Below are 22,856 nucleotides of genomic sequence, written 5' to 3' on the forward strand. Positions count from 1 at the left end.
TAACTTAAAATTTTTGAATCTTAAATATAACTTCATTTTATTTAAAAGGTGTCTTTAGGGGCACCTGGGTGGCTCAGTTGTTTGGGCGTCCAAATTTGGCTCAGGTCATGATCTCACAGTTGTGTTCGTGATTTCGAGCCCCACGTCGGGCTATGGGCTGACAGCTCAGAGCCTGGAGCCTGCTTGGATTCTGTGTGTCCCTCTCTCTGCCCCTCCCCCACTCACTCACGCATGCTTTCTCTCTCTCTCTCTCTCTTTCAAAAATAAACAAACATTAAAAGCTTTTAAAATGCATTTATTGGGGCGCCTGGGTGGCTCGGTCGGTTAAGCATCCGACTTCGGCTCAGGTCATGATCTCACGGTCCGTGAGTTCGAGCCCCGTGTCGGGCTCTGTGCTGACCACTCAGACCCTGGAGCTTGTTTCAGATTCCGTGTCTCCCTCTCTCTCTGCCCCTCCCCTGTTCATGCTCTGTCTCTCTCTGTCTCAAAAATAAATAAACGTTAAAATTTAAAAAAATAAAAATAAAAAAAATAAAATGCATTTATTTAAATTCAAGTTAGTTAACATACAGTGTAGTAGTGTTTCAGGAGTAGAATTTAGTGCTTCCTCTCTTACACAGAACACCCAATGCTCATCCCAGCGAGTGCCCTCTTTAATGCCTATCACCCATTCCGCCCATCCCCCCACCCACCTCTGCTCAGCAACCCTGTTTGTTCTCTATATTTAGAGTCTTTTATGGTTTGCCTCCCTCTCTGTTTTTATGTAATTGTTCCTTCCCTTCCCCTCTGTTCATCTGTTTTGTTTCTTAAATTCCACATATGAGTAAAATCATATGATATTAAAAGTTGATTTTCAAGTTGTTTTAAAATGCAAAATCTGGTATAATTCCATGTAATATCTATGAGACATTGGCACCATGGAAAAAGTACTAGGTATTACTAGGGTTTAAATGATTTACAGATTTTTTTTTTTGAGAGGAATTAACATTAGCCCCAATGTGATGAAATTTCCTGTTATTCAGCAGCAAAAATAACCAACTCTACAAGAGTACAGCTTCACAAATCTTTTTAAATCAACAAAGTATGCTATGTTCCTATTTCAGAAACCATAAACTGTAGACTCACAGCTTTCCCAGGCTCTCTTTACAGTCTTAATTTAAGACCCATTCATCCAAAAGATTAAGACAATGAGATTCAAGTCCAAAGCAATAGCAAGTATGTGCATGAGAACTGTCACGCTATTGCTCCTGGGAGTTTTGCCATTTCAATAGCATGATTTATAACCATTGCACAATATGTTTTTATTTATTATTCTACTTTGCAAAGGAATTTGAGATGGTTTGGTGGGCATGATTTAAGTAAACACACATCCCAATCTTATTTTTGTGCTTGTAACAAGCAGTTTTCCATATGTAATCGGTACTTGTTGTCTCCCTTTGAATTTTGGTTGCTGTTGTATATTTGCTAGCTAGTGCCCTTGTAGGCATGCTGTGCTCTTCTACAAGTCACATGAAAACACGCATTGATTTTGATGTAGCTGGTTTCACTACTTCACTTAGTGTGTGTGCCGTACCTGCAGTTCATAATGTGTTTACTGACCCAGAACTTTAAAAGCTGAGTTTAGCCCAGCACAATCACCTCAAACCAATACAGTGTGGTGGTTACATCTCCAGTCATTATGGAGATAGAGTTCAAGACTTCGGTGTCTGGATGTCAAGCTCTTTGGTGTTTTAGTTATAGGATGTATTTACATTTCTCTCAAACAGCAGCTCACATGATACACTGAAACTCAAGTATAACCAAAGCGTATAAAGTTTTGTCTAAGCCCATAAGCAATAAATATGCCAGCAATCCTCTGCATGTTCTTCGTCATTTTCCAGAACATTCAGTTGAATATTGACTGTTACGACGTGTGATACCAACAAACAATTAATTTTAAAAATTATTCGAAGATTGAATGCCTGGAAACATCATGTTATTTTTATGTATGAGAAACAAACTGTTACGTATATACACCAAAGGAATTGTATGTTAGGTTGGATTCCTTGGAAAGCAGTCTCTGAGAACAAAAGTTGGGTACACGAGGTTTACTGGAAGGTATTCTTGGTAGATCTACCAGCAAGAAAGTGAAAGGGGCAGTATTGGGCAGAGGGGATCTGAAAGCCATCTGAAAGGAAGCCTTGGAACTGGCTTCATTCTTTCAGAGTTGTCTTCAATTGCAGTAGGTGGGCTGGAACTTGGTAGCCATGTGCTAAGAGCCAGCCTCAAGGAGGGATGCAGCTGTAATCCCTTAGCCGTCATTGCTAATAGTGTCTGGGGTCCATCTCCCCCAGGGGAGAACCTCAGGGGAGCATTATAGTATCCACTCCAGGTAGGTTTCGGCATATTCTGATTACACCACAAAAGTTAGAAAGAAGATACAAAGGAGCAATGATGACAGAAAAATGAATTGGTCATTTTCCACCGGACCTTAATATATCAGAACTAGCGTTATTTATAAGATGGTCTTTATTTTGGTATTCAACATCTCTCTTAACCCTCCTTAACCCAGACGGGAAAGAAAAATGTTCATACTCTGCCTGGTTCGTGGATTTCACTTTTTAACACTGTGGCAAAAAACACATAACACAAAATGTACTCACTTACCCATTTTAAAGTATACAGTTACAGTGGCGTTAACTATATGCACTTTTTTATGCGAAAGATCTCTAGCAATTGTTCATCTTGTAAAAACAAACTCGATAGTAAGTGACAGGACTCTCTTCTTCTAAGTCTGAATAATATTGCAGTGTATGAGTACATGTCGTTGTTTTATCCAGTCATCCGCCAGTGGGCATTTAGGTTGTTTCTAACTCTTGGCTATTGTGTATGATGCGGTAATGAACTTAAGATTATCCAAGTATTTCTCTCTTTGGGATCCTGTTTTTTCAATTCTTTCAGATATGTGTCTTCACAAGTGGGTCATGGGGTATTTCTGTTTTGAATTTTTTGAGGAACCTCCCTACTGTTTTCCACAGCAGCCACACCAGTTTGCGTTCCCACCAACAGCAAGAGAAGTTGGAGTGTCTCCACATCCCTACCAACACTTATTTTCTGTCTCACTCTTGTGCTCTCTTGCTCTCTCTCTCTCTCTCTCTCTCTCTGATAGTGGCCATCTGGACAGGTGTGAGGCAATACTTCATTGTGGTTTTGATTTCCTTTTCCCTGATAATGAGTGATGTTGAGCAGCTTTTCCTGTGCTTGTTGGCCAATCATAGGTCTTCTTTTGAGAAACGTCTATTCAAGTTCTTGGCAGATTTTTCATCGGGCTACCTATTTTTTTGTGAATTCCCTTTGAATCACTCAACTGAGAGCCTTCATTCTTAAAATATAGATTGTTTGGAAACTTCCATCTAATTTAGTAGATTTTGATTTTGGAGAAGTAGTTTAACTTTCCCAAATTTTGGTTTCATCTTGTGTAAATTGGTAGTAATGATGATCTCCCTGCCCAGACCACAGTGTTGTGGTAAAGAATCAACAGAGAAAATTACTGAAAAGACACTTTTACACTGCTGAAAGTTCTCTACCAATATTAAGTATCATAAGTTCAGTACAGAAGAATCTACATTTTATGGCTACTTAATACTGCTTCATTTACATTGCAGCTAATGGTTTCTGTTTTTGTTCTGCCTGATGAAACTCTAGATTAAAATTTTGATGAATCGGTGTGCCTGGGTGGCTCAGTTAGTTAAGCATCTGACTTCTGATATCAGCTTGGTCTTGAGCTCATAGTCGTGAGATCAAGCCGTGTATTGGGCTTTGCACTGGCAGCATGGAGCCTGCTTGAGATTTTCTCTTTTCTTTTCTTCTCTTCCCTTCCCTGCCCTGCTCTCCTCTCCTCTCCTCTCCTCTCCTCTCCTCTCCTCTCCTCTCCTCTCCTTGTCTCTCTCTCCCCCTGCCTTTCTCCCACTCACTCTCTCCCTGTTTCCCTCCCAAATTAAATAAAAAAATAAATAAAACATTTTAAAAAAGCCTCTGGGGTGCCTGGGTGGCTCAGTCATTTAAGCATTCACCTTTGGCTCAGATCATCATCTCATGGTTCATGAGTTCAAGCCCCACACTGGGCTCACTGCTATCAGCGCACAGCCTGCTTTGGATCTTCTGCCCCCTCTCTCTCTCTCTGCTTCTTCCCAGCTTGTGCTCCCTCTTTCTCTCAAAAATAAATACACATTGAGCATCTTTTCATGTGTCTGTTGACCATCTGGATGTCTTCTTTGGAAAAGTGTCTATTCATGTCTTCTGCCCATTTCTTCGCTGGATTATTTGTTTTTCGGGTGTGGAGTTTGCGCTTTCAACAACAGCCAAATTAGGGAAAGCGTCTAAATGTCCATCAACTGATGAATGGATAAAGAAGATACGGTTTATATATACAATGGAATACTACGTGGCTGTGAGAAAGAATGAAATCATGCCGTTTGCAACGACATGGATCAGACTGGAAGGTATAATGCTGATTGAAATAAGTCAATCAGAAAAGGGCAGATATCCTATGTTTTCACTTATATGTGGATCTTGAAAAAATTAACAGAAGACCAGGGGGGTAGGGGAGGGGAAAAATAGTTGCAAACAGAGAAGGAGGGCGGCAAACCACAAGAGACTCTTAAATACAGAGAACAAACTGAGGGTGGATGGAGGGGTGGGGGAGAGGGGAAAATGGGTGATGGGCATGGAGGAGGGCACCTGTTGGGATGAGCACTGGGTGTTGTATGGAAACCAATTTGACAATAAATTATATTTTACAAAATGAAACACAAAAAATCATTAATAAATTATTAACTCTGATGAATCAATCTGCCTCTTCCCACCTCCCTCCATCTTTTTGTCTCTGTCTTTCTCTAATATATATATATATTAGAGTGTGTGTGTATATATATATATATATATATTAAGGGAACATCCATCCCTTAGTGTTCTCCATAAGGAACTGCTTAGTACATTGTACCCTCTTTCTAATCTTGATAACAACAGCAGCAAATGCTGGTCGGGACTCTACTCTGTGTCACACATGGCACTGGTTTTGGTGACCTCATCTTGTGAGTGAGGCTTATGAAGGTCTGGCACATGCATAACAACTTTAAAAACTCATTGTGAGTTATTGTGCTATTTAGAGCAAAAATGTAACTTACCCCCCCCCAAATAAGAGACTCCTTTAGATTGAGTTGTGTAGGGTGCTGTTGGCCTGCTTTTGCTCATGCTTGGCTATAAAATCATATCTGTAATATTTAGGTAGGAGCAATTCTGTTAAAATAAACAACAGATTGGATTCTTTAGTTCAGGAATTTTTTCAAGTGCAACAATTTGGGGTAAAAAAGCGGTATGTTTCCTGCAATGAGAGCTCTGTAGTACTCCGTATACGATGTTCCCTAGCTGGTTATACCCAAATGCAGAGATGGGTTTTGTTCTGATATCAGTTTTGGAATTGATGATCAACCTTTATGAATAGCATCTTCTTTATTATGATCTGATCTGGCTTTCCTTCCCTTGTCTTCTGCACTGTGCTACCTGTTTTGTGGCTGTCTTCATTACATTCTCTACTTTGTTCATTGGCAAAGGTAAATGTGCACTAACAGTGAATTTTTACTAAAGGCATTGCCTTTCGAGTATCTTAAGAGCAAAATGCTGGCTGCCTCATTTACAGACATCGTCGAATTACTGTGTGTATCTTCAATTCTCTGTCTTTCACACATTAACCTGAAGACCATTTCTTAGCTGTGTTCTCTTCACTGCATCAGCACTTGTTTGATTTTTGTAGCAATGGGCAGAGCACTTTTAGTCCTGTTTTGGATAAACATCTTTAATAGGCAGAGTGGATGCTGTATCAGTTATCTCCTGCCGTGTAACAAGCTACCCCCAAAGTTAGTGGTTTAAAGTAAAAATCCTGTATTTCACTCATGAATCCTTGGGTCTCCTTTGGGCCTGGATTATCTTGATGCTTGTTTTACTGGTCTCACCTGGGCTCATTTATAGATTCATGCTCAGCTGGCAGTTGATGGTCTCCCTCATGTACCTGGCACTTGTTAGTTATTGGATGAAGCAATGGGTACGACAGGGTCACTTGCCTTTCATTATTTAGTGAGCCAGCATAGTTCACGTAGTGGTGAAAGGGTAACCAAGCCTAGCCCAATGTCCAAGCATTTCTCAAGCCTTGGCTTGTATCATGTTTATGAATATTTTGTTGGCCAGGGGCACCTGGGTGGCTCAGTCAGTTAAGCGTCCGACTCCTGGTTTCAGCTCAGGTCATGATCTCACAGTTTGTGAGTTCGAGCCCCATGTCCGATGCTGCGCTGGCAACACAGAGCCTGCTTGGGATTCTCCCTCTCTGCCCTTTCCCAGTTCGTGCTCGCTCGCTCTCTCTCTCTCTCTCTCTCTCTCTCAGAATCAATAAATAAACTTAAAAAAATGAATATTTTGTTGGCCAGAACAATTCGGCCAATCCGTATTCAAGTAGTAAAGAAATATACTATAGCTCCTGTTGAGAGGATCTAGAATATCTCATTACAAGGCGCTAGGTGTAAGAAAGAAAACAATTTGTGGACGTTTATTCTCTACGAGAGATACTTTTATTTTTACCATCAAAATCTTTCCTGTGTAATATTATTCGCTATTCCTTGTCAGCTATAGCTTCGGATGTTCACTGCTTCTTCAGCGTCTGCCCTATGTCATGTGGATGAAAGAAGTCCTTATAACGATTGCACTTAACTATACTTCTGAGGTATAAGAGGATTCAAACTTGGATAGGCATAGAAGACGTCCGGTACAAATACTAAACAAGTATATGAACCCCCCCCCCCCCCACATACACACACACAGTAGGGAGGGAGAATAGAGACTGAGGGAGAGAAAAATTTTAAAAGCTTTTTATCAGTTTTTTTCAAACAGAGGCACATTCCTCCCCTCAGGGGACACTCAATAATGTCTGGAAACACGATTGATTATCACAACTGGGGAGGTGCTCTGGCCAAGGATATTGATAAACACCCTACAGTGCATGGGGCAACAACAGACACCAAAGAATTATCCACACCAAAATGTCATTAGCGCTGAGGTTGTGAAACCTGGCTTTTTACGGCATGCGTATCGGAAGAATTCATATAATGTGACTTAGAAGATGCAAGCTGAGAAAAAAAGAAAAGGCAAGGTGATTTCTGTCTTCGAATTAGTGAAAGAAGAGTACATATTTGGGTGAAGTCAGATTGGAAGCATTCCTCGAGAGCTGTATGTAACTTGTGGGAGGAAGCCAGATGTGCTTCGTTGCTCTAATCCATGTTTTTATGGCTAGTTCAAGGTGATTTCTCTCTCGCTGGAATGGATATTCGATGTATTTTGTAGGTACTATATGCTGTAAACCATAGCTCTTGGAGTCACAAGTATTCGAGTAATTGATCATTTTTGCATATTGGATGGAACACGTAGAAAAAGTATCTGATGATAACATCATTTTTACAAATATGTGTAGTGGTTAGTCATTTGTCTTGGGATTGTCACTTGTTAATGTGAGATCTTGAGCAAGTATTACCTTTCTGTAAAATGAGAATAATACCTATCCTGGATATTGTTCACCAAAAATTAAATAAAACAGGGCTTATAAATAACCTTGCCTGGCATGTAAGAAACCCTGAGTAAATGGTAGTAATCAGAGTGTGGGTGGTAATCTCTCTTCCTTACAGTAGCAGCAAATATTTCTTATTTGGATTATATTCTTTGTAGCAGGAAAGAATCAGCCAAAAATTGATAAAGTAGCATCACTGAGCTTTAAAAGTCTGTGGCTCCCACACCTAACATTCTTTTTCCTTAAATTCAGAAATACAGGTGGTTAACATGAATCCTTGAGTTCTGATTCTCTAGCACAAACCCTTATTGTGTGAAAATGTAAATAATTGATGCTAGTTGAGTCACATATTTGCTTTCCTCTTTATATTTTTATTTTTAACATTTATTTATGCATTTATGCATTTATTATTTTTGAGAGAGAAAAAGAGAGCACACGCACAGGGAGGGGCAAAGAGAGAAGGAGAGACAGAGAATCCCAAGCAGGCTCCGTGCTGTCGACCCAGAACCTGATCCAGGGCTCAAACTCACGAACTGTGAGATCGTGACCTGAGCCAAGATCAAGAGTCAGACATTCAAGTGACTGAGCCCCCAGGAGCCCCTAATTTCCTCTTTATTTATTTTTCATTTTATTTTTTTTAATTTTTTTTAACGTTTATTCATTTTAGAGACAGAGAGAGACAGAGCATGAATGGGGGAAGGTCAGAGAGAGAGGGTGACACAGAATCCGAAACAGGCTCCAGGCTCTGAGCTGTCAGCACAGAGCCCGACACGGGGCTCGAACTCACGGACCGCGAGGTCATGACTTGAGCCGAAGTCGGTCGCCCAATTGACTGAGCCACCCAGGCGCCCCCCTAATTTCCTCTTTAGAATGATAAGAAATAATATAGACAAAAGTAAATGTTTATGGATTCGTAACATTTGTTTCTAATTTTCCACGTATACCTACAGGTAACAAACATTTAGAGGGGAAAAGTAAGTTTTTTGTCTCACCCACTGCATAATAGCTATTCTTTTTGAGTCCATACATGATCTGTAACTTTGTTAAAATGTACGCTCTAACTCTTACATATTTCATTAAGCCACCTGCCAGACTTTCAAATATTCACAAAGAAAAGTATTCCCCAATGTTGTTTACATGGAGCCCATTATTTTATCTCTTGGTGATATGGACATAGCTAAACAATTGTTCCTATAACTGACAGTATTAAACACTAATGCATTTTGACCACATGTACAGAATGGTACTTTTAGATATTTTTTGCTGGCGTGCACCCAATAGTTTGTCATTTAGTCGGTTGACTGACTTGTCACATATAAAAGTAAAGAAAACAAAAACATTACCCACATTCATACAACAAAGCAAGGAAGAGAATATGTGCTTCTTGCTTTCTTATCAACCAAAGAGAGACCTGTGAATTACAGAAAAACCACGTGTGAATACTTCAAAGGAAGTATGCCAAACACATTGTGTATGTGTTTTTTAAAAGATTTAGTAGCTCCTTTAAAGCTCTAAGTAAAGCTGTTAGTCTGACTAATCATGTACCCTTGAAACCAATTAAATTTTTAGACTAGAGAAATGTTCTTCAAACACTTCTGAAAAAAAATGAGAGTTCCCTCCTGAAGCCAACACCTTTTAATTAACAAAATACTCAGAGAAAAGCTGTGGTTTGCAGTACACCTACTGTTATTCATGCTACTATCCCAGTGTGCCAAACTCAATTCCTTTCCGTTCTTTTGAGCTTGACTTTCTGTCCGCTTAACTATGGAAAGAAAACACAGTTTTTAGTGGAGATGTTTAATTTTCTAATGAATGCACGAGAAAAACATTATGCTGTCGTCATCAGTAGTCAGACTGTACGAGCTCTGTGTGTTGTGTGTACATCTATCTATACAGATATGTATACACACGTATGTGATGTGTGTATCTATTCGGCTTAATTATACACATTGTAATTAATACGTGTGGTTTGACCGGCAGAGTGGGAAAGACAACAGAATCTGTTGCTGGAAAGACAGTTAATAGTGTGACATCATTGTAATTATTTTTCTGTTGTGACACTATCCTGGAAAAGATACTTCCCCCAATCAATGTACTTGAGAAGAATAACCTTGGTCTTCATTGTGGTTCGGGAGGCTGGGATCTCAAGCAGCCATTCCCAGGCCAACTCCTTGTGACCCTAGACCCTAGATGTCCACCCCTTGTGACTCAAGCCAAGGGGTGGACATCCAGGCAAGCATATCAGACTGTGGGGCATTAAATGGGGCACGTGCTGGCTAGAGGGGAAGCCATTTGCCATGCTTCTTAGGAAGAACCTGGAAACTCATCCCACAAGTTTGGGTCTAAGATTCTGTATAGTCATTTATGTGTCCTAACTCCTTACCTGATCAGGATTATGAGTTGAGAGAACTCTCAGCAAGTTCTCTTTCTATGTTTTAAATTCTGGAGTTATTGGAAAACTCTGGGAAGCCTTAATATCCCTGCCTGACCCTTAGAGTCAAGATTCTGTTGCTCGGTCTGGGAAAAACCACTTGGAACCGCCCCGTTGCAGATCTGACCAGCCCATACTTCACCCAATGAAGTGATTTTGCTTATGTTTCAAGTAGCATGACAGTGGAAAAGAAGGAACTTTATTTTTTTCTTTTTAGATAAAAGTAACGGCACCTAAAAATGTAGTATGAATCAATATGATATACATCATAAAATAAGATGTTCTCAGGACCTCAAAATTTCTCCTTTGAAACATCTTGCTTAATAAAATATGTGTGTGTGTGTGTGTGTGTGTGTGTGTGTGTGTATGCGTGGATCTAGAGGCAAGTCTTTTTTAGGAAAAGTGAAATATTTCAAATAGTGTTCCAGATAGAATTGGCTCTAATAAAATGTGAACTTGATGGAAATTAGCCTCTTTCAACTTCATGTTATAGCACTTATTTCCCTACTCTTGGCGACCCAGAGTATCTGAGTTTAGAATCCAGCTATCAGTTACTATCAATTACTACCCTCTAGCCACTAAGCAAACAAACAAACAAAAACCTAATAAAGATGAAAGATTTTGTTCTTCTTACTGATGATTAGATTTAAGTAGTGAAATGTTGAAGACTTGAAAATGTTGAAGACCCCAAAGAGTAGTGTAATTCTGTGCCTCATGGGGACGTTTTGGCTATTGGCTTATCCTGGTTCTCCATAAATCACAGAAATCTAGAGTTGTGATTGGAAAAGGAAATGGAATATTCATCTCGGGAAGGGAGAGGAGAGTTTTCGGAGAAAGGCACAAAAGTGTGGAATGGCCAGTGCTCATTGGAGAATACTGAATAGAGACTGGGGTGGAGGCAGGGAAGAATGGAGGAAGAAGAGGCTGGTGTGTGAATTCTAGTTCAAAGAGCCCAGAGTCCAGAATGGCATGCTAATTTAGAAAATCAGGAGCCAGTAAACATTGTTTGAGCAGCAAAACGAAAAGGAGAAGAAAACACATACCCACAGTGCACCTCCTGTCAGAAGAATGCTAGGAGATGACTTACATATATCAATTCATAAAATACTTAGAACAATTTCATGAGATTGGTACTCTCTTTCCCATTATGTAGGTGAAGACTCTGAGGCTCACAAAAGTTCAGTTTATCAAGCATGATATAATCCCTTGCCTCAAAATGCCTGTAATCACATCCAAGTTTGTATATCTAGGAAATGTTAATGCCAGCTGTCTGTGAGAGAAGTACTATTATAATTGCCATTTTACAGAGCAGTAAATTGACATTCAGAACGCTTAGGTAACCTGCCTAGGGTTAGCAGCTGAGAAATGGCAGAGTGAGGATTTAAATCCAACAGTCTGGCCCTAGATAGTTTGTTTTACACTTTGCTTCTTGATCCTGTGTTCTTTCCTGCCTTTTATCCGCCCCCACCTTGATAGAAAAATGGGCAACAAAAAAATTGATTGGTTCTCTTTTCTCTCTTTAATATTTGACCTCCCATTGTCTACCCCAAGCAGTGGGCTCTAATTTTCTTGTTCCGGGAATAGTTAAGAGTGAGAGCCTAGGAACATTCTGTGTTCTAGTCTTCGAGAAACCATCCTTCAAGGTTGTTGTCTTTTAGAGCTCCCCACAGGTAGAAGGCCCCTAAGTTTACTGAAAAGCTTAATGTGCATGGATTTGTGTCTTTAGATTCACTCATTTATTCAGAGGACATCATTTGAGCACCCGCTGTATTCCAGGACCTGTCAAAGTACAGGAGCCAGAGGCATGAACATGGGGGACCCAATTTCCCCTCCCTTTCCCGCTCTGATAGAGTTTTCAGATGTTGTTTTCAGATGTTGAGTGCCGGGGGAGAGCAGAGCAGCAAGGAAGGGCCCAACTGGTCCATAAATGAGATCATCTGCCTATGGCTGGCACACACATGGCTATGTTGCTGACCTTTCAACCTTCCTCTAAATCTGCTTCAGCTGGCTTTGTACTTGGTGTTACTTGTTTTTTTACCCCTCGTTAGAGAACTTTGTGATATTATCATCCCAATGTCATTTGTCTGTACTTTTTCATCATCTTGAATCATTCTCTGTTGTTCAAGTCTCTGGCCCCAGCCTTTCTTTTCAGTAGACTTTTTTTTTTTCAAAACAGTTGAGAAATCTGATAATTGTCTGTATTCTCATCTTTCGCTGTATGGAGATTTCAGAGGACATGACCATTTCCACTTCCTTGAGCACTTCTTTGTTGGCCAAAAGTAAATCTAGAAAGAAACAAATGTCCTTCCTGCTCTTTTGAGGGTTAGATTTTCAATAAGTCAAGTTAAAAACAACAAAAACAAAAAAACATTGTCTGACACTTGCCAGAACCTTGAAACCATCCCAAAGTACTGTATGTTACCTCAGTATCTGTTGTGTATCTATTTTCAGAACAAATTGTCCATCTTTTCTAGTCAGCTAGGCATTCAGCAGTTAGCTCCCACAGTAATGTTTTAATTTAGCTTTTTTTTTTTCATCCTCACCCATGCATCCTCTTCAGGGATTCGCCTCATCTCTTGGAATCCCGTTTAAGATTTTTAGATCTTCTTGGACCCCGTGCTTCCTACTAGAGTGTTGGATCACAAGATGCTATTTCTGCTGCAGATTATATGTCACTCTTTCTAGAAAGAGCCTGAGAGTAGCAAGACAGATTCAAGAAACAATTTCTTTCTCTCCTCAGTATAATTGTTTTTTCAGTCATTATGTCTTGACATTAGGTTTGATTCTATCTGACACCCTACATTTGTTTTCTTTCTTTCTGCCTGGTTCAAGATTATTTCTTCCATCTGTAGGAAATTCTTGTTGTCCCTGAAAAGCTGGAGACACAGGAGACGTCCCTCCAGTCTCCCTCATCATCTTCTCTAACAAAAAGACAACCTTCGAAGTACATGAAAATTGATTTATGGCTACCTTAGAATGGAATGCCCACATGGCCCACTTGTCCCTTCTTGTCCATGATTCTCAGGTCTCATGTTGAGGTGTTGTCATTTGCAGCTTTCTCTCAAAGCGTCCCTTTAAACTATGTCATTCGCTATTTCTCTGCTGCCGGTCTCCTGGATGGATGTAGTGGGCTTCAGAGGCTACCGACTTTAAACTCGATGAGGCCTTCTGTACCCCTCATCAGTTAGCTTCCATCCCCCCGCTGTGTGGCTGTTTGTGGGTGTTAACATCAGATCACACCAGCAAGCTCAGCCCCCTTTAGTAAATACAGAGCCACATACAAACCTTTGAGGTTTTCCCAAAGATTTCACATATTTCTACCCCTTATCTCCAACTTCTCACTGTATTTGTTCATCTCTACGTCTCTTTTTTATCAAGTGTTGATGAAAATAGTATACCTAACATTATTACCTGCCAGTGTCAGAAACTGTGCTGATATTGTTGTTATTTTCTGGCACTGTTTTATATACTTTTCATATATTTATTGTAATATATTTCATATATTTTCATTGAGTCCGCCTTTGGATTCTAACCATTATCGTGTGCCATCTTATACAATAGTGCTCCACACTACTCCACTCCAAGTAGAAAAATTACTGAAAAGACACTTTTACACTGCCGAAAGTTCTCTACCAATATCAAGTATTTTAAATTCAGTACAGAAGAATCTACATTTTATGGCTACTTGATACTGCTTCATTTACATTGCAGCTAATGGTTTCTGTTTTGGTTCTTCCTGATGAAACTCTGGTGTGAGGTGATACTTCACTGTGGTTTTGATTTCCGTTTCCCTGATAATGAGTGATGTTGAGCAGCTTTTCCTGTGCTTGTTGGCCAATCATGGGTCTTCTTTTGAGAAATGTCTATTCAAGTCCTTGGCAGATTTTTCATCGGGATGCCTATTTTTTTGTGAATTCCCTTTGAATCACTCAACTCAGAGCCTTCATTCTTAAAATATAGATTGTTTGGAAACTTCCATCTAATTTAGTAGATTTTGATTTTGGACAAGTATTTTAACTTTCCCAAATTTTGGTTTCACCTTGTGTACATTGGTGGTAATGATGATCTCCCTGCCCAGACCACAGTGTTGTGGTAAAGATTCACAGAGAAAAAAAATCTGTTAGGTCTGATTTACCAAAAATAATGTAGCTTGGGTTTTCTCCACTGCCAGTCATGTTATGACCAGTCTGAAAGAACGGGGAAAAAAAATACGACAAGCTGTTCCCAAATTAATTGGCTTTGATTTCGCTAGATTTTCACCACCTCCAAAGTCATTTACTTCCCGTTCAAGGAAATAAGATCTTATCCAAACTTTACTTTTGCTTTTGTTTTTCTTTGAATGAGAACAAATTAGTAAAAGTTATTCACTTGGTAAGATGTGAATACTTTTTTTTAACTAATTCCACAGTCTATAGAGTTGGTATTTGAGGACTATTGAAATTAAATTAACTGTCCAGCCATGAGAATAAGCAAAATCACTTTGAACGATTGTTCAATGTACGTTAATGAAAAGTTTGAGTCTCTGAATTATCCTATCATGTAATCCTGTTAAAAGTATTCACATCGTTGGGAAAAAATGTGTTATGTCATAAATAATACTTTGGCTCCAATTGTGGTGCTTTAATTAAGCTTGTTCTGTTGTTATTGAAATTGGCTTCTTTGCTTGTGTTTCTAATTTTTCTTTTCTTTCCTTTTTTTTTTCTTTTTGAAAAAAAAAAAAATTAGCTCCTAGTCAGACTGTTACTCTGGTGACACAACCCGTGGTTACCAAGGAAACTGCCATCTCCAAACTAGAAATGCCATCTTCTTTGCTGTTGGAGGTACCTGCTCTGGCAGATTTCAACCGAGCTTGGACAGAACTTACCGACTGGCTGTCTCTGCTTGATCGAGTTATAAAATCACAGAGGGTGATGGTGGGTGATCTTGAAGACATCAACGAAATGATCATCAAGCAGAAGGTATGGGGAAAAAACGAAAGCCTGGTTGAATTTGTGATTTAAAGGGAAAAATTTCCACACGTCAGTTCACTCTCCCAGACCCTTTTCCCACCAGGTTTCAGGCAGCTTTTCTCTGTCAGCCACACACTGTCTCTACTCTGTTCAGCCTGAGGATGATCCAGAAAAAAAGTTAATGCCATTTTCTAAAACAGCCATAAATTAAAACGGAATGATACAAGGAAAAAACCATAAACTTTACAAGTATAATTGGCTTAATTAAATTCACTTAACAACCAGTATTTCAAAAAATCTATTTAATAAGTAGTTCAACTGAGCTCTTTACATTTAAACTGTTTGTTTTGGAAGCTTTCAGCCATAATATATTACAGAATCAAATATAATAAACTGGGAATTGGTTGTTCACTCTTTTGAGTTGTCTGGGCCAATTTTCCTCCTTTAATGATAAGTATAAATGAAAGTTATAATTTTTTTAGAAAAGAAGAGCACCAAACATAATATATTTTTCAATACTTTAGATGTTAATACTGGAATTTATACAATGCCGTAGTCAAATAAATATGTTCTTAATACAAAGATTGCATTTCTCAGCCTCTTGGAATCCATTCTGCAAAATCATGACATCAGTTAGAAACATAGGAATTCATTGATAGAAATCTGGTTGACTTAGCTAGAACAAATACACTATGTATCTTTTATATTTTTGAATGAAGAAGAAAAATCATTTTCAAGTGTTTATTTGCTGTAGTTATTTCACTGGTAAGTGATTTCCAAATCTTGTCTACAGAAGTAATAAATTTCTTTGAAGATATTTAGTTAGTACACAGCTACTTTTTGAAAAAAGGAGTAAGGCAGACATTTTTTTTTTAAAGTGAACTTTAGCAATTCAGTAGGAATAAAAAAATTGGCTAGTAAACAATTTGCATCCAAAGTACCTTGATTTTAGACTCAGGACACCTGAATTAAGTGTTATTTCTTTGTTACTTGCAAATAACATGATTGTGGTCAAATAATTCTCTGGGTCTTAGGACACAGACCCAGGAAATAAGATCTTATCCAAACTTTACTTTTGCTTTTGTTTTTCTTTGAATGAGAAAAAAATAGTAAAAGTTATTCACTTGGTGAGATGTGAATACTTTTTTTTAACTAATTCCACAGTCTATTTCCTTTTCTGGACACACAGATTCACATTCGTATTCAGCACATAGTGATGGATATGTGTGTGTATAAAGATATGTAACCTAGTATATAAGTATGTATAATTTGTTTCACTACTCCTTTAAATTTTTTTTAATGTTTATTTATTATTGAGAGACAGAGAGAGACAGAGCACGAGAGGGGGAGGGGCAGAGAGAAAGGGAGACACCGAATTTGAAGCAGGCTCCAGGCTCTGAGCTGTCAGCACAGAGCCTGACACGGGGCTCGAACTCACAAACTGTAAGATCGTGACCTGAGCCGAAGTTGGACGCTTCACCGACTGAGCCACCCAGCACCCCACTGTTTTACTACTCCTTTATAACAAGTATTAGTAGATACATTCTTCAGCATGAGCCTTTGAGATGTTACGCTCCTAGTAAGTAGCAGAGCAAAAATTCAAATCCAAGTCTGTTTGGTTCCTAAGCCTAAACATTTTAACTACATACACTGCTTGCCAGTACCCAAGTAAGTGTGGCTACCGTTTAGTGGCATATATGTTTTTATATACATAGTCTATGCCAGACACAGTGCTATGCATTTCCAATTTCAGGGTGCTGATAGATACAGAAATAAGAGATACGTTCTTTCACAGTATCCTGTTGAGTTCTACCAATACTTCCAAGAGGTATTACTAACCAGAGGAAACAACATGTTATAATGTTTAAAGCAAGGCCCTTGGAGTTAGATTGTCTGGTTTCAAAGCTTGACCCTTCTACTACGGTTGTGTGACCTTTGGTATGTTATCCAACCTCCCTGAACCTGAGTTTATCTGTACAATGTGGCTAATGATACTATCTCTGCATTATAAGTTGTCATGAGGATTGAATTAGGTAGTGCGTGGAAAATGCTTCCTATCCTGCCTTCCTTACTAAAAGTCCTCAGCTAATGTTAGTAATTAATATTAGCTTATAAATCTGCCTGCTCACAGAATTTGCATTATGCAAACTGTCTGTCAAATAATAATACTACCTGAAAATAAGAGCTCATTTCCACACGTACAGGCCATTCTGCCATTGATGTTATGGCCACCTGTAAAAGCCACTAGGGGTTAGATTGGAAGAGGAAGTCCCCACTCCCTTGTGAAGAGTTTGTGATCCTCGCCTTTAGGATCTCTTTAGAATCGACCTGCTCAGTAGTCTTCACAAAAATAAGTTGGTCTTTTTCAGAAATGACCACTAGTTTGATGCCTCTTCAAAATGATAATCTTTAAATATAGATCCAAAATTAATTCAGAGGAAAAGCTCAAATGCCATGCCTAGGGTCACAGAAAGCCAGGAATTTTTAAATACACACACACACACACACACACACACACACACACACACACACACACGATAGAGATATCATGTATATCATGTCTATATAGATAGATATAAATACTATATATTATATATATTATTCTCTTCCCTTGCTCAATAGTCGAGTGCTTTTCCTGCTTCTTCCCCTCGTATTAAAAAAATAATGCAAAATAATTGATAAAAAATAATTTCTATAATGAAAAATAATTTATAGCTTTAAATCACTAACTGGCCAGTAAAATTACCCTAAATAAACATTAAACAAGTGTGAGTGTGTGTATGTGTATGTGCATGTGTGTGTACATGGACAAGAAAAAGATAGGTTTGGGGAGGTATTTATTATATCAAGGAACATTTTTCTCTTTGTAAAACTGTAAATAAAACAGTCCTTAATTTAATACTTGAGGTGTGAGAAATGAGGTAGTATTCCAAAAGGACTTTATAAACTACAAAACACTATCAGTGCTAATTTGTTCATATATACATGTAACACATTTTTATTGAGCTACTACTAAGTGCCTGTGAAATACAGAGTTGGGCGAGATAGGAATGCACAGATTAAAGCAGGTGAAGGAAAGAGAGCAAAAATAGCACTAGGATAGAAATAAATTTCTGGATAATACCTAGCACGTATTTAACACTAGTCATATGCTGGTCACTTTTAAGTACTTCACGTGTATTACCTAATGCACAACAACGCTGTGAGATTGATAATAAAGCACATTGAGGTTAAATAACCTGCCCAAAGCCAAGTAGTAAAGAGATAGCAGAATTTGAACTCAAGCAGTCTGGTTCCAGTGCCCCCACCCTTAACCACCATAGTTTTCTGCCCCCTTGGGCATGGCTGGGAGATGCTCTAGGGACTTACTTCAGGAAGAGGACATCTGACTAAGCCAGGGAAGAGAAAAGAGTATTAAAGAACAAGCTGGCATTAATCAGGTAAATAAAAAGGGAAAGGTAATCCTGGCAGAAGAAACAAGCCACACTTTTCACTGAGGCGGAAAACTGAGTAGTGTGTTATACAAATTACGATTCCGAATGGCTGAAATTAAGGGGGTGGGGAAGAAATGGATGTGGTTGCATAGAGAGGGATGGGTCTAAAAAACAGGGATCTTTCCTTGCTAGAACAAGGGGTTTTGATTATAGCCTGCAGGCAGTGGCAACGCTGAAAGGATTTTAAATAAAGAAGTAAAATCATCAAGTGTAGTTTAGTTGAATATCAATAGGGTTCTCGGGATGTAAGCAACAGAAAACATCCTCTGATTGAATCAAGCAGAAAGTCAATGTGCTGGAACTGGCATGGAGTCAGTGGAAAAAGGCTTAGAAAAGACAAGATACTGAGCATGCCTGGGCATCTGGTCTGTAGGAACTGCTCGAGTGTCTCTGTGACTCTTTTTTCTGCAAAGTGCGTAACTCTTCAGAATGCAAAATCCTGGAGAAGGGAATCCAGTTGACCTTGATTGGGTCACAAACCCAACTCTTAGCTAGAGGAGAGCAGGGAACTTTGCTTTAAAACCAACTCCTTCCAAAACCCCTCACAGTGAGGGAGAAGTTATTCCCCCTCAAAGAAGTTGGGGTCTTTTGCAAATAGAAAAGGAAAAAGATGCTGAGCAGCCAATGAGCAATAAATGTCCCCTGAATGTGTAGAACGGGATGAAGGATGGGGCAAATAAAGGGGACTTGGAGGTGATGATCATAATCGAAGCACTGTTTATCTGTTTGAACTTTCCTCTGTGGAGACCTGAGATAAAGACTCTTTATGCCTCAGAACCTTAAATTTAAGTTTGACCCTTGCACCAACAGTAGCTGGCTCTCAATAAGTGTTGATTGCCTGATGAATAATGTGAATGAAATGTGCTATAATAGCTTCATTTTTAACTGAGATTGGAATTTGGGATTTTAATTGCAGCAAATTAGGTGAGAGGTGGTAACAACTTTTTATGAACCTAGGAGAACTTAGTTTTGAACTTAGGAAGTTCAGATCAAACCTTAGACATACAGTGATTGAAATATTGTTCCCAGAAAGGTAATAAGGACCAGAAATTTGAGCAAGTTAGCTTTTCATAGTTCTAGACCTTGAATTCAAAATTATATACTTGAGATTAAGCTTCTGTTCTCCTTTACCATTAAGTTAGTTTCTCAGTTTAGAAAAAATGTGCTGTCACTATTTTGAAATAACAGTAATTTTTACTAAGTGAATTATATTAAGCAAAAAATGGAAGTTAAAATGACAACTATAAATTTTTAAAAAGATTATAAAATGTAGCCATTTAAAACATTAAGCAACTTGGGGCACCTGGGTGGCTCAGTCTGTTGAGTGTCCTACTCTTAGTTTTGGCTCAGGTCATGATCTCACGGTTCCTGGGATCAAGCCCCTCATTGGGCTCTTTGCTGACAGTGCAGAGCCTCCTTGGGATTCTTTCTCTCCTCTCTCTGCCTCTCCCCCACTTGCACGCTCTCTCTCTGTCTCTTAAAGTAAATAAACATTTTTAAAAATTTTAGCACCTTGACTGCTTAACTTTAGAGTCAAAAATACACCATGAGATTGTAAAAGGATACAGATGTGAAATGTACAAATTAAACCTTTAAAAGTAAAACATACATGAAGCTCCAAGTTGATTTCCTAACATTCTGAATTCATAGCAGAGGTGATTTGTAATTTATAGTGTCAAAGAAATGTGAGTTTTCAAAATGCTCTTTTCCTAATTGATCACGTGTTTACATACAATTGAAACAAAATTGTTTTGACGATTATTCATTGTTTTCTTTTACTGACAATCTATCGAATGAGGGGGAAATATGTCTAGAGGTTTTTTTACTGAAAGTGATAATGAAATAGAACAATTTGGGAAAGAAAGGAGGGAAAGACAAAGGAAGACGGGAAGGGAGGATAGAGGGAGGGAAGGATGGAATATTAGGGAAAAAGAGAGGGAAGGAGGAAAGGAGAACTGAAAGAAAGGTTGGAGGGTGGGAGGGAGAAGGCGGATGGGGAGATAAGAGAGGAGGCTGGCAAATTGAGGAGAGCTTTGTGGCAGTGGGGAACTGTGTTGCTATCAACACATAGGATTTAGGCAGCTATATGATACCAGTATTTTTTATACTTCTGGTATCTGATTGCCTGTGCTAAATAAATTATAGTCTTTTTTCAAGTCACTCTGGCCAGGTGTTCAGGATAATTCGCCACTAAATCTAAACCATAGACACTTGTATTGAATAAAGAATTGAATCGGCAAAGGAGTTTTATCCTCTAATAAGACCTCTCCAGGATGGGGTTGAGACAAATTGGCCAATCTGGACAAGATGATAATAGCATTGTTCAAGATTCATTTTTAACTACACATTACACCTCTACCTGGGAGATTTCATTATCCAAAAATTGAATAAGAAGTTTTAGTAGGCACAGTGTTATTTAAATGGGAAATAATTACTTGGATGTGTTTAAGTTTTTTATTGTTAAGATCAAAGTCTTTAATAAAAGTTCCATGATTATTTTTTTGAACTCTGGCTATATCTACACAAAGAGCAATTGAATGGCTCCAGAATCATTCTGATGATAACTCTTGTTGAAAAAATTCAGCCACAATCTTAAGACAAAAGAACTCATCTAGCAGGGACCTGGGGTTGTTGAAACAGTGTGGGGGGGAAAAGGCTTTGATTGTTTAAACTAAAAAGAAAACAAAACAGAATGTTTCTTTATATTATTCTGTTGTCATGAGCATAGTAGAAAAGTGAGTATTATAAATAGTTTCCCTTATTCAACAAATGAGGAAAGTTACAGACAATATAGTTAATTGATCTAAGGTTATTTAGTGAATATCATTGTCCTAATGTAAATCCGGATCTCTTGGGCATAATATTTCTTCCTTCTTTGTCTTTTTCTATAACCTCCACCACCACCTTTCTTAAGCATCTCTTCATTTCTCCACCAAATTAAAAAAAAAAAGCAACTATGCACAGTTTATTTCCATGGGTATCCAACAGATATCACAAGTTAGATGACAGTCATCTCAGGGCAAGGAGATTGATTATTCGGGCTTTTTTCTTTTGACAAACAACCATCCAGCCCTCATCTCATCCTTGCATTTTTGTACAACCTTGTATAAGAAACACCATACCAGAGGGGGCCATCTTTCCATATATAGAAAGTGTGTGTTGCCTTCTACAAAGAATAATGTTGTAATATATTTGGCTGACGATATTTGCAAATTTTGTACTGCAATTATCTTCTGACAAATGTACATGTCTCCTCTAGAAAGCTCATAACTATGTGAATCACTGCTCCACATGCATACAATTTTCTTTCCTTACCTAATGAGAGCCAAATTCACTATTATCTTCACTGAAGGATGTAAAGATAAATCAATGTCAACAATATGATTTAGATTATACTCTCTGGTCATGATAAAATAAACACTCCTTAAAGACAAAGATCATAGAGTTGCAAACACACCCAAAAAATTCCATTCTCGAAGTGTCATAATGACCTTTTTATGGAATGTGATATCATACACTTTTTGGCTTAAAGATAAACATAAGTTTTACCAAACTACATATTTTAAAGTCTGTGAATAGAAATGCATATCTTAATACATTTCAATTCAGTTCACTGTAAAATTTTCTGTCAAAACCTTATCAACTAAAAGTGAACCATGATATTTACATGAATCCTGATAAAAGCCAGTATACTGTGTTTTCAATAAAATACCAGTGGGATTCTGATAAGGAAGTTTATGTTTGTCATTGTTTTTAAATAGTGAATTCTATCTCAAAGTTTCCTTGCTTGAGTCTAAATAGGGGTTCCTTTATATGAAATGGCCTTTATTATTTTTATAAAAATACCTAAAATATTTGATCTTCTCTGTTTTATAAGAAAGCAGTATAAGTAATTCAATGTAGTTTAATCTTTTTTGAAAGCTATATAATGTTATTATAGTCTGAATATTATTACCTGCTCTGGGGGCTTTTCATTTCACCATAATTTTGGGTTCCTGAAGCCTATAATTGTAGTTACAGTGTGTAATAATATAAGTTCCTCTTACCGTTGCCCTTAATGGTAGTGTAATGGGAGGTAACATTAGTGTTAGGTGTATGGTTCTTTGTTCATTTACTCCTCAGTTCCTTGTCTTTGAAAAGCCATGTTGCAAAGCATGCTAAAGGGGACTATTAGGGAAAGATGTTGGAAAGAGATAGTGGGATAAGAGCTTGGACTTCAATTTGATTTTCTGTGTGTGTTAGCAAATAATTGAGAATATGATAATACAATGCTCACACATAATTAGTAGTTAAGTGCTTTTGTACATTTAAGCACACTTTACTGCATCTGATTACTTACATTAAAATGATAAATATATACGTATATAATTAACCCCATATGAGGTAGCCATGTT

The 22,856-nt window shown here is 38.2% G+C and overlaps 1 protein-coding gene across 18 annotated transcripts in view; it reads left to right on the forward strand.

Annotated features, from left to right (window-relative positions):
• The window catches only part of DMD (dystrophin), a 2,111,713-nt gene that overhangs the window by 1,468,156 nt on the left and 620,701 nt on the right, over nucleotides 1-22,856 (forward strand). For all 18 annotated transcript variants that reach the window (XM_053892047.1, XM_053892050.1, XM_053892044.1 and 15 more), the window contains one exon: nucleotides 14,745-14,977. In XM_053892047.1, coding sequence (XP_053748022.1) covers nucleotides 14,745-14,977 — 233 coding nt within the window. The remainder of the gene's footprint in view (nucleotides 1-14,744; nucleotides 14,978-22,856) is intronic.

Source organism: Panthera pardus, unplaced genomic scaffold, assembly GCF_024362965.1.
Source record: "Panthera pardus isolate Hobbes unplaced genomic scaffold, ASM2436296v1 HiC_scaffold_27, whole genome shotgun sequence".
In the NCBI taxonomy this organism is placed as follows: Eukaryota; Metazoa; Chordata; class Mammalia; order Carnivora; family Felidae; genus Panthera; species Panthera pardus.